This window comes from Conger conger, chromosome 10 (assembly GCF_963514075.1).
Source record: "Conger conger chromosome 10, fConCon1.1, whole genome shotgun sequence".
Classification (NCBI taxonomy): Eukaryota; Metazoa; Chordata; class Actinopteri; order Anguilliformes; family Congridae; genus Conger; species Conger conger.
In genome coordinates, this window is record NC_083769.1 from 15,220,632 (window position 1) to 15,238,390 (window position 17,759).

A 17,759-nucleotide genomic window follows, 5' to 3' on the forward strand; every position below is an offset into this window, starting at 1 on the left:
GTCTCCTTCTCTCTTTCTCCCCATCTCTCCCTCTCTCACTCTGTGTCTTTCTCTCTCTCTCTCCCCATTACATTACATCTTATCCAGAGCGACGTACAACGAAGTGCAGATCAAACACAAGTACAAGTGTGAAGAGGACCTATATATCTTTCTCTTTCTCTGTCCCCTCTCTATCCCCCCTCCTCTCTATCCCCCCTCCCTCTGTCCCCCCTCCCCATCTCTCACTCCGTCTCCATCTCTCTCTCTCCCCATCTCTCCCTCTCTCAAATTCAAATTCAAATGGCTTTATTGGCATCAGCCCAACATTTCCCACACGATGTACAGAACAGAACCCATAAGACCTGGTTACCATGGTGTGGAGGCCCGATCGGGGACAAGGCGGAGAAGGGGGACATCTGAGGGAAAGGAGCGGATTGGACGGCCCAGGCACTGACAACGGCGGACGAACGCGGTCACGTGAATTCCACATTTCTGTTATTTTTTATTCCACCTTTCTGTTATTTTTTATTCCACATTTCTGTAATTTTTTATTCCACATTTCTGTTATTTTTTTTCTTTCGGGTGTTCCTAATTTTTTGGCCGCTTAATTTTATTCCTCTTTTTGAAAAAGGAATATTTTTTGTTCTGGACTATTGAGATGTGCCCTGAAGGCACTTATAAAAAAAAATAATAATAATTTTTTGTTCACCTATTTTACTCTCTCTCTCACAGTATTTTCAGTATTTTTCCCTCTCTTTGATCTTCCCTTCACTCTCTGCCTCATCCCAGATCACACAGTTTTACAGAGGATCCATACCAATTCACCCAAAACCCAGGATAGAGGGGCTGAGTGAATGTGGTCTGGACTCTGTGCAGGAGGGTCATTGTGTCAGAGACGCTGTAGAAGGACAGAGTTCCTGCCCTGTGATCCAGGTACACTCCTATTCTGGAGGAGGAGGGAACAGGGATTTTAGTGCTCTCATTATTGTGACTGAAAGAGTAACTGGTGGAAGTGCAGTCCAAACTCCAGGACTTGTTATTACCTCCCATTTCACAGTCATCACCCGGCCCTTTCCTGCTGATCTCTTTATATGACACTGCTATAGAAACCCCAAACGGCCCACTCCACTTAGCCTCCCAGTAACAGCGTACAGACACACCCTCTCTGCACAACACTTGGGGCCAGTACTCAAATCTCTCTGGATGACCAGGATGTGACTGGATCTCCCTCACACTGGTCACCTCTCTGTTCCCGTCAGACAGACAGAGCTCTCTGTGCACTGTGTTGGGGTCCAGTGTGAGCTGACAGCCATCTGATGGAGGAGATGAGAGGAGAGCTCCACTCACATATTTGACACATCATACATATTGTCTACATCTTTCATATTTTATGTATTTAAATCTCATATTTTCTTTATTGTTCAAATTTTTAAGATGTTTAAAGCTTTAAACTTGCTTGTGTCTTTTGAAAGTTACTTTTCATTTATATTTACCCTTGTATTGGATGTTCAACCACTATGACTATGATCTGAATTATTTTATATTACTGCAAATTGGTAACTTTCTCCACACCATCCTACTACAGGACATACATTATATTATCATATATGATCAATATGTTTAATACCATTGATGACTGCAGCTGAATTGAGATGTGATTGAGATTCATGAGATCCTTAAAGCAAGTCGATTTTGAAAAAAATTATACAAATAATCTATTTCTTCATATTCCCTCATAATCTCTGGTTGCTTCATTCATTGATTTCAGGCTTAATTACAGACTCACATTGTAAGAAGTCCTGTCTGGTCTGGGGCTCTAGAACAGAGACTTCTTCCACTGTGGAGAGAGAGATCAAGTTTAGCTTCTAAAGATGAACCTTTTTTTAAGATCCCGGAGAAATTGAATGCTTGTTTCAATCTGCAAGTACATGACAACAGATGTCACCCAGAATACAGTATCAGAATGGGTCTCAAATGTTACACTAAAACAGAGCAGAGAGAAGAGACAGGATGGTTTCATCATAAAACTACTGAGGAATTTGACTTGTGTTCTCTCCTCTCATCTCTATGCAGGATCTTGCATCCTAGTAAACAAAGACATACTGGTCATACTGTTTTTTGTTCTCTCAAGATTAAACAAAGCTTTCATTGAAAACATTTAGGGTTATGCCCTAGCCAGAAGAACTGCCCCTAACATACTGGGTACTTTTATAGATTTCATCCCTATTCACACTGAACACCTCTGTGATATTCTGGATCATCTGGAGCTTGTAAGCACTTGAAATGTCCCTCCACATTGTAATATATAAACCTTTATGTGACTAGGAAGTCACATTGAGATTAAAACCTCTTTTACAAATGAGACCGAGCCAAGACAGGGTCAAACAGCAGCATAAGATTACAGAATCAAAATCACGGTCCCTGACAATAATATACATAATTATTTATGTATATACAGAAGAAAGTGCATAAGAATACATACAATATGACAGAACATAACACAGGGAAAAACACAGTGAACTAAACATATCCGTGCAACTTAAAGCAGTAGCAGCTTAACATGAGAACATGCATGACTCTCAAATTAAAAACGTTTAATGAAATAAGAGAATCAAGTTTGAGCTTGGCCTGAAGCTCGTTCCAGGACCAAGGAATATATAACCTGTGATACAGACTGAAATGTCACTCACCCCTCTCATTAATAATATATAACCTGTGAGACAGACTGAAATGTCACTCACCCCTCTCATTAATAATATATAACCTGTGAGACAGACTGAAATGTCACTCACCCCTCTCATCAATAATATATAACCTGTGAAACAGACTGAAATGTCACTCACCTCTCACATTAATAATAAACATCGAACAAAAAGTTTGGTAATCCGTGTTTGTAGATTACTTCTCTGTTGTAACAATGCTTTTGGCAACACATTTTATACCGTTAGAAAGCCTGTTCATTTCCCTTTTAAATGCTGCCCCAGTTGTAAAAAATTTGTGGGATGAGCAGCACAGCTTAGTATGTGGGTTGCGCTCATGTAAAGTTTATCTTCTGAAACGGGCGATGTCAGAGACAGACCGCGAAGTGGGCGTCCCAAGAAGACCGGTTCCTCACCCTTTCAGCACTTAGGAACCGTAGGCAGTCTTCTACAGATTTGCAGTCAAGGTTTGCAGGACGATATGGCACACGGCTTTCGGCCCAGACAATCCGGAACAGACTGTACGCAGCCAATCTCCGGGCTCATAGGGCTGCCAGGAGGCCTGCCATGACTGCCCTTCACCGTCAGGCCCGTTTGCACTGGTGTCAGCAACACCTGCACTGGAACCTGAACATGTTCAGCCATGAGTCCAGATTCTGCCTACGGAAGTTGGATCGAAAGGCCAAAATGTGGAGAAGACGGGGAGAACGCTATGCTGATTGTTGCACCGATAGAGGAACACCTTTTGGTGGAGGCAGTGTGATGGTGTGGGGCGGCATCTCCATCACTGGAAAAACCAGGCTTGTCATCATTGGAGGCAATCTCAATGCAGAGAGATATCGAGATGAGATTCTGCAACCAGTGGCAATCCCATATCTCCACAGTCTGGGACCGAACTCCATCCTCCAAGATGACAACGCTCGCCCCCACAGAGCGGGGTTTATCAGAGACTACCTCCAGAATTTGGGAGTAGAGAGAATGGAGTGGCCTGCCAACAGTCCTGACCTCAACCCAACTGAACATTTGTGGGATCAGCTGGGGCGTGCTGTTGGTGCTAGAGTGACCAACACAACCACATTGGCTGACTTGCGACAAATCCTGGTTGAGGAGTGGAATGCCTCCCACAACAGTGTAGGACCAGGCTGGTGACCAGCATGAGGAGGTGCCAGGCTGTTGTGGCTGTGTATGGTTCTTCCACACACTACTGAGGCCCCTGACTGTTTGTTAAATGAATAAATTGCTAAATTGTACAATATGTCTTGTTTCTTCCTTGTTACTGATAGACTTCAATCATCCAGTCCACCAAACAACACCAAACAAGAGTCAACAGCAGAATAAGCTGTTTGCATTGGCAGAGAAGGTTTGGCAAATTTTACATGAGTGCTACCCACATACTCAGTTGTGCTGCTCATCCCACAAATGCATGTTCCTTACAAATGGGGCACCATTCAAAAAAAACTTATTGCCAAAAAGCATTGTTACAACAGAGAAATAACACAAATTTCCTGGTGTTCCTGCCATCATCGGCTTCCTCTTGGGGAGCTCCTGCCCCAGCTTGTACAAAGTGAAAAAGTTATGGCATGCGATGTTTTATTCACAGAGAGCCTGATGTGCTGGCTGCTGATGCACTGGTCCTGGGGCTGGCTGAGGGTCAGTCTCATCCTCTTCTTCAAACTCACTGTCACACTCTCAATCCAGAGACATGATTCTGACGTGCAGTGTTGCTGGAGTAGTGCTTAGCATAGCTGCCTTCCACGCCGTGGCCAGTGCCTCTTATCTCCTAAGCCAATGTCGCTCTAGAACAATATGCTGCTGCTGCAGTAGCATATCCGTGTTTGACGTGTTGTGTGCTCAGAGAAGCTCTTCTGCATCCCACTGTTGTAATGTGTGCTTATTTGTGTTACTGTTACCTTCCTGTCAGCTTTGACCAGTCTGGCCCTTCTCCTCTGACCTCCTTCATTTACATGGTGTTTCTGCCCGCACAACTGCTGCTCACTGGATGTTTTTTTGTTTTTCACACAATTCTCTGCAAATCCGCTGATATTGATCTCTGTGTGGCTGGTGGCCTCTGGAACTGCCAGTCCGCCATCCAGAAAGCAGACTTCATATCAGCCTAAGCCTCCCACCTCAACCTTGACTTTCTTGCTTTTACAGTGGCTCTCATCAGAGAACACAGCCCTTTCCTCTGCCTTCTCTTTTTCCCACTATCACTGACGGCACACAATTCTCTGCAAACTCTAGATTCTGCTTGAACAGAATTTTCTGAGATACTGATACTCCCTGGCATCAACAATCATTCCACTGTCAAAGCCACTTAGATCATATTTCTTCCCCATTCTGATTTTGGTCTGAACAACAACTGAACCTCTTGACCATGTCTGCATGCTTTCATGCATTTAGTTCTGCCACATGATTGGCTGATTAAATGACTGAATTAACAAGCTGGTGTACAGGCCTACCCAATAAAGTGATCACTGAGTGTCTGTCATATAAATGTGAAGGGGGGTGCAGTGTGCATTAAATTAAATTTTGTTCTTTTAAATGAGGCCAGGCCAATGTGTCTCAGGTTGAAAAAAATATTTCAATGTATCATTTTTCTTTTAATAAACATTGAAAACAGGTCCCACAGACCCAAACACCGCACAATGGTTAATAATATATAACGTGTGTAAGTTCCTTTCATGTTGTAAGAGTGAATCTTAGGCAGATCACCTCACCAGTGTGTTGTGTGCAGTGACTAAACACACTTTCTGCAGCAGGGTTTGCCCACCAACCTCTTCCAGAAACTTTGAACTCCACCTTGAAAACATCCTCCAGTCGCTCTTTCAGTTCAGAGACAGATTTCCTCACAGCCTCAAAAGAGACGTTTGGACTGACAGTGATGCTGGGTAAGTCTCCAGGTCCAGGAGGGGCACAGAGGGACTGACAGCTCTGCAGCCAGACAGACAGAAAGAGACAGACAGTGAACACAGATTGCTGTGCAGATACCAGGAGCAGATCTTTGTAAAAGAGGAACACACCTCACCATGTATGTACAGTGTACACAGTGCAGACTGTCAGAGAGCCAGTGATGTTACCTGGAGGAAATGGATGTGATCCTCTGTGTGTGAAAGCTGCTCCAGCTCAGCCTCTCTCCTCCTCAGCTCAGCAATCTCCTGCTCCAGTCGCTCCAGGAGTCCTTCAGCCCGACTCACTTCAGCCTTCTCCTCATCTCTGATCAGCTCTTTCACCTCAGAGCGCCTTCTCTCAATGGAGCGGATCAGCTCAGTAAAGATCCTCTCACTGTCCTCCACTGCTGTCTGTGCAGAGCGCTGTTAGGAGGAACAGAAGGAGGAGGGTTGTACATTTTAACAAGGCCTTTCACTCAGCTCTTACTGGGACCCCAGACAGCCTGTTCCCCACAATGTGGGTCAGTGGCATTGAGCCCCACAGGGCTGGAAAGTGGCCCAACACTGGGCTCCTCGCTGGCTGACTATCTTGTCTATCTACGGGTGTCCATCGAGGCTGCCTGATGATTGATTTTGTTTTTGCTGCCTGCCCTCACTTCACTGTGTAGGATTCCTCTTGTCCCCCTTGTCCATGTGTTTCCTTCCCATCCCTGTCCTCTCTCCTCTCCCCAGGTCCCAGTCAGGTAGGAGGTTCGCTTCCCGCCAACATGGGAAGAATATCTCAAACCTCATCTTCCCTCCCAGATCCGCTGATATTGATCTCTGTGTGGCTGGTGGCCTCTGGAACTGCCAGTCCGCCATCCAGAAAGCAGACTTCATATCAGCCTAAGCCTCCCACCTCAACCTTGACTTTCTTGCTTTTATCGAAACGTGGCTTTCACCAGAGAACACAGCCCTTTCCTCTGCCTTCTCTTTTTCCCACACACCCAGAACCTCTGGCAGAGGAGGTGGCACAAGTCTCCTAATCTCATCTTCATGGAGATCTAGTGTCTTCTCCTCATCCTTCGCCTTCTCCTCTTTTGAATTTCATGCGGTTTCTGTTACTTTGCCGTGCAAACTGTTTATTATTGTTGTTTATCGCCCCGGGTCCTCTGGGGAGCTTCTTGGATGAGATGGACATCCTCCTTAGCTCCTCACCAGTCAATGACACTCCTCCTACTGGGTGACTTCAATCTCAACTCAGAGTCCACCCAGTCTACCTTTCTCTCCCTCCTTTCTTCTTTTGACCTTACCCTCACACTTTCCCCTCCCACCCACAAAGCAGGCAACCTTCTTGACCTCACCTTCACAAGGAGCTGCACAACAACCAACCTCTCTGTAACACCACTCCATATATCTGACCACTCCTTCATCTCTTTTTCTCTTCCACTCTCCTCTACCACCCATCCATCACTCCCACCATCCACTGTCACCTGTCGGCGGAACCTACGCCACTTGTCTATCTCCACCCTCTCATCTTCAATCCACTCCTCCCTACCATCCGCGGAGTCTTTCTCTCGACTGTCTCCCGATGATGCTGCTACAACTCTCATGTCCTCCCTCTCATCTTCCTTTGACTCTCTGTGTCCCCTCACCACCAAATTAGCTTCGGCCTCCCCCCCCAATCCTTGGCTTTCTGATGCTCTATGAGCGGTCCGAACCAAACTGCGGGCAGCGGAGAGAAAATGGAAAAAGTCCTGTCTCCCCTGTGATATAGCTTCCTTCCATGCCCTCTTATAATCTTTCCACTCCTCTGTCTCTCTAGCTAAATATTCCTTCTTTCACTCGAAAATTAACGCGGCCGCCTCTAATCCCCGCAAACTGTTTTCAACCTTGTCCTCTCTTCTGCCCCCCCCCCACCTCCCTCATCACTCACACCCAACGACTTTGTCTCCTTCTTTGAAAAGAAGGTTGACGCCATTCGCAATTCGTTCTCCCAACCCTCTCCCCCTGCTGACCCTCTTCCCCAACTCCCTAACCTCCTTTTCTCCCCTCTCTGACCCATTGAAACACCTTACATCCCACCGCCCGACCACCTGTCCTCTTGACCCCATCCCCTCTCCCCTTCTACAATCTATATCTAATGACATTCTCCCTTTTCTCTCCTCTCTAATCAACACCTCCCTCTCTTCCGGCACCATGCCCTCTTCCCCGAAGAGGGCCAGAGTCACTCCCCTGCTTAAAAAACCTACTCTTGACCCCTCTGCTCTGAGCAACTACCGGCCTGTCTCTCTTCTTCCCTTTCTCGCCAAGACTCTGGAACGGCCGGTCTGCTCCCAAATGTCCACTTATCTTCTTCTCAACAATCTCCATGACCCCAAAAAGTCCGGCTTCAAGAGTGGCCACTCCACTGAGACCGCCCTGCTCGCAGTCACTGAGGCACTCCACTCTGCTAAAGCCAAATCCCTCTCCTCTGTCCTCATCTTCCTCGACCTGTCGGCCGCCTTCGATACAGTCAACCATGAGATTCTTCTCTCATCGCTGTCTGGGATGGGTGTCACAGGATCTGCACTTGCTTGGTTTTCCTCCTACCTCTCTGGTCACTCCTACCAGGTGACTTGGAGGGGCTCAGTCTCTGACCCTCACCCCCTACAAACTGGAGTCCCGCAGGGCTCTGTTCTTGGTCCTCTCCTCTTCCCATGGCTTTTCTTATCACTCTTATGCCGATGATACCCAACTCTTTATTTCCTTCCCCCCCGATACCCAGGTCACCACACAGATCTCTGCCTGTTTGGCTGATATCTCTGCGTGGATAACTTCCCACCACCTGAAGCTTAACCTTGCCAAAACTGATCTTCTATACATCCCTGCTAAGTCCTCTCCGTCAATCGACCTCTCACTGACTGTTGAGGACTTTGTAGTTTTCTCCTCCCGTACGGCAAAGAATCTTGGGGTAACTCTTGATAACTGCCTCACCCTGGCTCCACAAGTATCCTCCACTGCCAGAACCTGCAGGTTCTTTCTGTACAATATGCGCCGTATCCGTAGAAAGCCACCCAGCTCCTAGTCCAGGCGCTCGTCATTTCCCGCCTGGATTACTGCAACTCCCTCCTAGCCGGTCTCCCAGCGTGTGCCATTAAGCCCCTCCAGCTGGTCCAGAATGCTGCAGCCCGCCTGATCACCAGTCAGCCTAGGTCGGCTCATGTCACCCGGCTTCTCATTGGCCTCCACTGGCTTCCTATTGCCGCACGCATCCGATTCAAGGCCCTAGTGTTGGCATTTCAGGCTGGTAAGAGGACTGCCCCACCTTACATACAATCCTTGATCACTCCCTATTCCCCAGCTAGACCACTCCGGTCTGCCAGCTCTGTTCGCCTTATGGTTCCCTCTCTACGTGCACCTGTCGGTCAAGCTGCACGTTCATGCCTGTTTTCCATTCTGGTTCCTCAGTTGTGGAATGACTTGCCTCTCACTGTCAGGACATCCCTCCCCCTATTTCGACGCAGACTAACAACACACCTTTTCAAACTCTACCTTAGTCCTCCCTCTGGATTTCCCCCACCCCCCTTTCTGATATCCCTACCCCTCTTGTCTAACCCCCCCCCCCCCCCCCCCCCAAAAAAAACTTATGATGACTATATGTTTAGAACAGCACTTCATATGTATTTTCCTAGTTATGGATGTGATGCTTTGACTTGTGGAAGAACCTATGCACTTGTAAGTCGCTTTGGATTAAAAGTGTCTTCCAAATGACTAAAATGTAAATGTAAATGACTGGAGCAGAGCCCTGACTGAGCCCTGAAATGGCTCTTCCAGCAGCAAGCTGTTGTCTTCTCTCTTCTGCTCAGTACCAATGGTGGCTGGTGGCCATTTACCTGGATGGGGCACCACACAGTGCGAGAAATGGTCTTTAATAAAAAGCATAGCTACAACTCTGACCAACAGATCTAATATATTAGACAACAAAACAATGAACTGAAAAGGGAATCAGAAACTAAAGCAAATTGTACTCACAAAGACGAGACGCAACAAGACCTATTTCTATAAATGAGGAAGTTAACGTTCACGTACCTATCGACTGCGGGTTCTGTAGAAATACACACAATAAACTGTCGAAATGAAAAAAGGAACATTAACGAAGACTCACTGCGTTCCGAACAGAACACGGGATTCAGCATTCGTGCAATGGTAGTTTTTCTTCTGAGGAATGTGGTTTATGATTATGGTTGCATATTGGGGATCTCAGACACTAAAACACTTCACATAAAGTGGAGCAATATTTCTACACAATATATAACTACGACATATAACTTCCTTGTGATCGGAACGCGATGCACCTGAACAGAAAACCGAACAGCACCTGAAGCACAGTTTTGCACTCTGTTATACAGGCAAATCTATAGGAAATCCTTTTGGTTGATCTTAACATGATTTAAAACCTGAGGTAACGGCCATATAAAGAACCCTTTCTCACCCCCTACTCGACCCAGCTCCTGGTCCAAGCGATGGTTCTGTCCCGCCTGGACTACTGCAATTCCCTCTTGGCTGGCCTCCCAGCGTCCGCCATCAGACCCCTCCAACTCATCCAGAATGCAGCAGCTTGTCTGGTCTTCAACCTTCCCAAATACTCACACGTCACCCCCCTGCTTACTTCCCTCCACTGGCTGCCTGTCATGGCTCGCATCAAATTCAAAACATTGGTGCTAGCCTTCCAAGCAGTTAAAGGGTCTTCCCCTGCTTATCTGCAAAAAATCATCAGACCCTACACCCCTGCCAGACCTCTTCGTTCAGCCTCCACAGGCCGCTTGGCACCTCCCCCTCTCAGAACCTCCACCTCACGCTCACGACTACTATCTATTCTGGCTCCACGGTGGTGGAACGAACTCCCTGTTGAGGTCAGAACTATAGAATCCCTCCCCACCTTCAAGCGCAAGCTGAAGACACACCTCTTCAAGCAGCACCTCTCCCCATCCCTCCCTACCTCCCTGTGAACCTTAATTGTTGTCTCTGTGACTTGCTTTGTGTATCGGTATTTTTAGTTGGCTAGGTAAGCAGTGTTGGATAGTTTTGCTCTGTTTGTTTGTTCAAAAAAAAAAAAAAAAAAAAAAAAAGGCCCTTGTCCTTATCTTTGTTGTACAGGTAGCAGTTGAAATTGTACTTCCCTCTAGGGTCTTTCAGCGAACTTATCCCTGGTTATGGGTTTGCACTTTGTTGTACGTCGCTCTGGATAAGAGCGTCTGCCACATGCCAATAATGTAATGTAATGTAATGTAACTGAAAACAAAGCGCTTGCTTTGCTAGCCAACTGGCCCGCTTTTATTTCCTGCCACAGACAGCTCACAGCTAACCGAATCGCCTCACCTAACTAGCTCTTAACCCACGAGCTTCTGAAGTAGCCCGTTACCCAAAACTTCCCCCCTGCAACCTCTCCAGACACAAAATGACCTACCCACATAACAGCCCCCCTACAGCAGCATCTGTTAATGGTAAATGGTTTGCATTTATAGAGCACCTTTATCAAAAGCGCTGTAGGATTGATGCTTCTCTTTCACCCATTAATACACACACTCACACACCAACGGCGATTGGCTGCCATGCAAGGCATCAACCAGCTCGTCAGGAGCATTTCGGGGTTAGGTGTCTTGCTCAGGGACACCTCAACACACCTAGGGAGGGATTGAACTGGCAACCCTCCGACTGCCAGCCGACTGCTCTTACCGCCTGATCCAATGTCGCATTTCCCTCAGAAATCCCTGGGGGGGATACAAATATGTTTGCCCAATTATGTTAACTGGTTAAATACTGGCAGCGCACAGTAGCCGCCATCTTGCTTTTATAAACCAGTTAGCCAGTTAAGTTGCGGTCGCTACAAACATAGTGCTCTATAAGCTAACAAAGAAGACAAGCAAAGTCCAGCCGTTTTGGAATGGCTAAACTAAATAGATATTTAAACATCCATCCATCCATCCATTATCTGAACCCGCTTATCCTGAACAGGGTCGCAGGGGGGCTGGAGCCTATCCCAGCATACATTGGGCGAAAGGCAGGAATACACCCTGGACAGGTCGCCAGTCCATCGCAGGGCACACACACCATTCACTCACACACTCATACCTACGGGCAATTTAGACTCTCCAATCAGCCTAACGTGCATGTCTTTGGACTGTGGGAGGAAACCGGAGTACCCGGAGGAATGCAAACTCCGCACAGAGAGGCCCCGGCCAACGGGGATTCGAACCCAGGACCTCCTTGCTGTGAGGCGGCAGTGCTACCCACTGCACCATCCGTGCCGCCATATTTAAACATTACATAAATAAATGACTTACTGTACTTGCTACATCTGTGATGGAGACAAACAGCTCCAGGCTACTGCTAGCGTTAGAACCAGTGGCGGTGATACAGGCGGTGCAGCGGGCGCAGTGGCACCAGGGCGCCTGGTTTAGGAAGGCCCATGTCTCTCCGTGTCTTATATCAGTACACCGTTTTTTACAGGTCTTTTTTTATTCATTCACCGGAAAATAGCAGAACTGCGTTTACTTTAACAGTGGTGTGTGTTTATATATCCTTAAATAAGAGAAATATGCCTAGGTCATGGTTATTATGCTTTCTTTGTGAATATGTGATCATGCTAAGCTCATACCAAATTCATACAGTCTGCTTTACAGAAAAAAGGCTATAACGTATAAACTATTCAATTCAATAACTTGTGGCATGTTAATTCATTTGGTGTTGGTGCTATTTCCTGATATGCCAAGAGTGCTGGAGAAAATTTGCCTACATTTGACTGAAAAGGGAAAGTTTTCTAGAAACTAGAACGTAGCCGTGCTATATCCAGGTCAACCCTGAGCTGCATTGGGGTTAACCTAGTCCGTATAAGTCAAAACGTCTCTTTATACATTATTACAAGGCATTTAGCAGACGCTCTTATCCAGAGCGACGTACAACGAAGTGCAGATCAAACACAAGTACAAGTGCGAAAAGGACCTGAGAGGACAGTACAGTTTCAGTACAGCACCAAAGTTTTGATGCGAGCCATAACAGGCAGCCAGTGGAGGTTGCTGAGCAGGGGGGTGACATGTGAATGTCTGGGGACATTGAATACCAGACGGGCTGCAGCATTCTGGATCAGTTGTAGGGGTCTGATGGCAGATGCTGGAAGGCCAGCCAGCCGAGAATTGCAATTGTCCAGGTGGAACAGGGCCATTGCATGGACAATATAGGTCTCTCAACCTATATTTCCACCCCCTAGACGTCTAGATTCCAGTTTTGCTCAACGCAGTGACGTTAATGTGAGCAAACTTAATTCTTCCATTGCTCAATCTTGTAATCATTAATTAACATGAGTCAAAGTCCATAAATGTACTTGCATTGCATTCAAATTAGCCAAGGAAGATGCAAATTCTCCCAGCAATTACCATGAATTAGAGTCTGTTCAATTACTGAACTGGTTTTTTGCTGTTAACACAGGGGACTGTTTTTAAAAACCTTATGACATGGAAAGTATAAATTGTATTGCTTTACAAAGAGGAAGCGACCAAATAGGCCAGTTTAGTTTCATCAGCTGGAGGAGGAGTTACGTCCATAATAAGATACGTCCATAATCTGATACTGACACACGAGTAGCACAGGCCTAAGCTTCAGTTATGTAAACATCCCAACTATCGAAAGTTGATTTATTGACTTGTTGATTTGATTCTATGACCATCCACGTTGCTCCATGTTTCTGACATGATAAATACAAATGTTCTAAAGCATCGCAATTATGTAGTCTGTGTCCAAATAGGACCAAAAGTTACTCATCAGCCAAAAAAAATACAGTATTGTCTAAAAAATATCTGTCTAATGGTGCTGAGTGTGTGTGTTTGTGTGTGTGTATGTGTGTGCGTGCGTGTGCGTGCGTGTGTGTACGTGTGTGTGTTTGTGTGTGTGCATGTGTGTGTGTCTGTCTTGGTTGGCAGTTTTTGTCAGAGGAAGGGCCCATAAAAAATCTTGCACCGGGGCCCATCCTAACTAGCTGCTATTGCGTGTCCAACCAAGACTGACGGACATTATATATTATGTATTTATGTTTGTACACAATTTTATTAAATTGGTGACTTAGCAGACGGAAAAGCCAATGTTAGATATTTTGAATATTCACAATATTTTTTATGAAAAAAAAAGAAAGAATATATATATATATATTTACTCACCAAGCACTTTATTACACCTACTTATTCATGCGATTATCTAATCAGCCAATTGTGTGGCAGCAGTGCAATGCAGACAATCCTGTAGATATGGGTCAGGAGCTTCAGTTCCCATCAACCATTAGAATGGGGAAACATTTTTATCTCAGTGACTTTGACCGTGGAATGATTGTTGTTGGCAGACAGGGTGGTTTGAGTGTCTCAGAAACTGCTGATATCTTGGGATTTTCACGCACACTATTCTCTAGAGTTTGCAAAGAATGGTGCGAAAAACAAAAAGAAATCCAGTGAGCAGCAGTTTCTGCAGACAGAAACGCCTTGTTAATGAGAGAGGTCAGAGGAGAATGGCCAGACTGGTCAAAGCTGATAGGAAGGTGACAGTAACGCAAAAAACCACACATTACAACAGTGGTATGGAGAAGAGCATCGCTGAACACACAACGCATCATAACTTTAAGTGCATTGGCTACAGCAGTAGAAGTCATGTCTTATAAATACCTAATAAAGTGATCAGTGAGTGCGTGTATATATATATATATATATATATATATATATATATATATATATATATATATATATATAATTTTGGTCTGCCCTGACAGATTGGGGTGGGGCGGCGCCCTCTGTGCTCCTATTGACCAGCCGCACTGGTCAGTACCCACCTTGAGTGACTGCACTGCCTGTCTCAGATCCTGCAGCTCCTTCTCTCTCTCCTGGATTCTCTGCTGGAACTTACTCTGTGTCACCCCCAGCTGCTTCTGTGTCACAAATGACAATACAATGAAGAACTTTTCAACTACATTTTAATCTTCCATATGAAAATAAGACAAAAGAAAATATATGGCATACAGCTGGTCAGTGTGTAGAATTGTGCCGGTCTTATAGGTAAAACTGTGTGTGTGTGTGTGTGTGTGTGTGTGTGTAGGTGTGTGTGTGTGTGTGTGTGTGTGTGTGTGTGAACTAGCGGCTCCAGCCGTGTAGATTCCAATTCAGGGAGTGAATAGGGGGGTGATGGGTGTGAACATAGCTGTCACAGAGAGATTACTTTGGCTCACTTCATGATCTTTATCACTGTGGACTTCAGACCTGGAAATCACTGTGTTGTAGGGATAAGCAAATGAAATGTCAATCGTCACTGTAAAAAAGCATGAATATTATTTCGAGTTTCAGTTCTTACCTGTTTCTCAGTCCTTTCTGCTGCAGCTGAGACCGTATCATGGCCTCTATGTTCATCCATCACACACAGCATACAGATACACTGCTGATCAGTACGACAGTAAACTTCCAATAGTTTGTCATGATTAGAGCAGATCTTCTCCTGCAGGTTTACAGTGGCTTTGACCAGTTTGTGTTTCTTAAGAGGAGGAGATTCATAGTGAGTCTGGAGGTGAGTTTCACAGTAAGATGCCAGACACACCAGACAGGACTTGATGGCTTTGTGCTTTCTCCCAGTACAGACATCACACTCCACGTCTCCAGGTCCAGCGTAACAGTGAGCAGGAGGAGCAGCTTGGAGTCCTGTCTTCTTCAGTTTCTCCAACACTTCAGCCAGCATGGTGTTTCTGCCCAGAACAGGCCTAGGGGTGAAGGTCTGTCTGCACTGGGGACAGCTGTAGACACCAATATGATCATCCTGATCCCAACAGTCCTTAATACAGCCAATACAGTAACTGTGTCCACAGTGAATAGTCACTGGATCCTTCAGTATATCCAGACAGATTGAACAGCTGAACTGGCCCTGATCCACCGAAATATTGGCCTCAGCCATTTCACTGCTCACACTGACAGAGACAGATTTTTTCTGTGGTTTTCTGACAGACACTGAGCTAAGTTTTGTTTCTGTGAAAGAGATTGAGTAATGTTTCGTTTCTCTGAAACTGCGTAACAGAGAGAGTCGCAGAGAATTCCTGTTTGTGCAAATAGCTCTAGGAGGTGTGGTGTTGGACTGAGGCCAGGCTGAGCAGAGCAGGCTGAGGGCAGATTCATGAGGAACAGATTCATGAGGGCAGATTCATGAGGAACTTTTTTTTTTTATAAACATTTATTTATTGAACCTTTTCGTTTTCACCCCCCCCCCAACATCTCATCACAGTTTACAATCTTACAATGATTTAAAAAAATAATAAAAATTATAATAATTATAATATTTTTGACAAAAAAAAAAGGATAGTATATATTAACCATTATTATTATTAGGGATCTGAATCCAGAGCATCTTGTCCTCACTTTCAAGGAACTGTAGGAAAAGCCCCCAAATTTTATAAAATATCTTAAGCTTGCGTTTGATAGAGTATGTTATTTTGTCTAATGCAAGGCCATACGAAAGCTCTCTCAGCCACAGGTTGATGGAAGGGCAAGACACACTTTTCCAATGAAGAGCAATGAGTCGTTTTGCATAAATTAAACATAAATCAAGCATTTTAATTTCATGCCTCCTCAGGGACAAACCGTCGGGGTAAAGGCCCAAGATACACAATTTAGGGCAGAGAGGGATATTTTTAAAGGTGATGGAGGATAGCAACCTAAGGACTCCCTTCCAAAATATTTGCAACGCCTCACATTCCCAAAGACAGTGAAATAATGTGCCCTTATGAGTTCGACATTTAACACAGACGTCCGATAAATTTGGGTTGAATTTATTAAGCTTTGCCGGGGTCAGGTAAGTTCTCATTATCCAATTGAATTGGACCATTTTAAGTTTTGTATTTACTGTAAAACATTGTGCCTCTTTGCATATCTGGTACCATTCACGATCCAGTATCACATCATTCAAATCCTCGCTCCATGCTATCCTTTTGGAGTCCGAAGATTCATTGGAAGCGGATAAGAATTTTCCATAAAGAAAAGAGATCTGGCCCCGACCCTGTTGATAATGGAGTGCAAATTGTTCCAAAGTTGTTAAAGGGGGGCAGCCCAGGGAATAATTCTGTTTTGAGCTGATAAAGCTGTGCAGCTGAAGAAATTTAAAGAAATGTGTCTGTGGCACATTGTATTTCTCCTTGAGCTCATTAAATGTCTCCCTACTATACAGATCCATTATCCGACTGACACCCTTCTGTGCCCACTGCCTAAATCCTGCATCATTTTCCCCCGGGCTGAAGCCCCAAATAGGGGAAAAACGGGACAGCGGTGGAACTTTGCCTAGGACGTGCTGTGCCTCATGCCAAACCATCAAAGTGTTTCTGACAAAAGGGTTGAGAGTATTTTTCTTTAAGTTTTTACAAGAGTCAGAGTACATGTATGTAACCAAGTCTAGCCCCTTCGTAGTTAATGATTCCATTTTAACCCAGGGCACTGTAGACTCTGAAGAGAACCACGAGAGAGCAGCCCTCAGCTGGGTCGACCAATAGTACCACATCAGGTTGGGCATTCTCAGGCCACTTCTATCATATGGGAGGTATAGCAAAGTAAGGCGAAGCCTTGGTCTTCAATTGCTCCAAAAGTTTGTGAAAAGTGTCTTCATTGTAGAAAAAAACATTGGGGGGGGGGGAGCCATCGGAATGGATTGAAAAAGATATAAAAATATGGGAAGGACATTCATTTTAATGACATTTATTCGTCCAATCAATGAAAGGTGGAGCGAGGTCCATCTATTTAACGACTCTCTTACTCTAGACACACATGGGTCATAGTTGGCGGAAATTAGTCTATCTAATTGAGGTGTGATAATAATACCAAGGTATTTAAACCCATTAGAAGCATTAATGAAGGTGTAACTAACTATTGGATGAAGCCTTTCCTGCTCAGTATGGAAGACTTAATTTCGTTCACCCGATAGCCTGAGAATTTACCAAACCTGCTAATCAAATGAGTAAAGAGCAGGGATTGAGACATTAAGACTTGAAAGGAAAAGGAGAGTGTCATCAGCATACATAGCTACACGGTGCTCATAGTCTCCGGTTCTAATCCCCTTAATAGCAGAATGACTTCTAATAGCAATTGCCAAGGGTTCTAAGGCCAAAAGAAATAACATAGGAGACAAAGGGCATCCCTGACGAGTTCTGCGAAACAAATGAAATGGTTTA

The 17,759-nt window shown here is 45.1% G+C and overlaps 2 protein-coding genes across 7 annotated transcripts in view; both read right to left on the bottom strand.

Moving 5' to 3' along the window:
- Positions 1-241: 241 nt before the first annotated feature.
- The window catches only part of LOC133138104 (tripartite motif-containing protein 16-like), a 119,294-nt gene continuing 101,776 nt past the window's right edge, over positions 242-17,759 (bottom strand). The window contains exon 7 of the transcript XR_009709675.1: positions 242-490. The gene's annotated coding sequence lies outside the window, so the exon portion shown is untranslated. The remainder of the gene's footprint in view (positions 491-17,759) is intronic.
- LOC133138110 (tripartite motif-containing protein 16-like) lies at positions 703-15,526 on the bottom strand. Of its 6 annotated transcripts, none has more exons than XM_061256581.1 (7): positions 14,912-15,502; positions 14,397-14,492; positions 5,756-5,989; positions 5,473-5,609; positions 2,913-2,944; positions 1,766-1,807; positions 703-1,292 (listed from the first exon to the last, which is right to left on the bottom strand). In XM_061256581.1, exons 1-7 carry the CDS (start codon positions 15,500-15,502, stop codon positions 760-762), a joined length of 1,665 nt encoding a protein of 554 aa, XP_061112565.1. In that variant the 3' UTR covers positions 703-759. The 6 variants fall into 6 exon arrangements, with proteins under 6 accessions (XP_061112565.1, XP_061112564.1, XP_061112563.1 ...); XM_061256580.1 differs by lacking the exon at positions 2,913-2,944 and adding an exon at positions 4,630-4,651 and having other exon boundaries at positions 1,766-1,810; positions 5,466-5,609; XM_061256579.1 differs by lacking the exon at positions 2,913-2,944 and adding an exon at positions 3,881-3,895 and having other exon boundaries at positions 1,766-1,810; positions 5,453-5,609.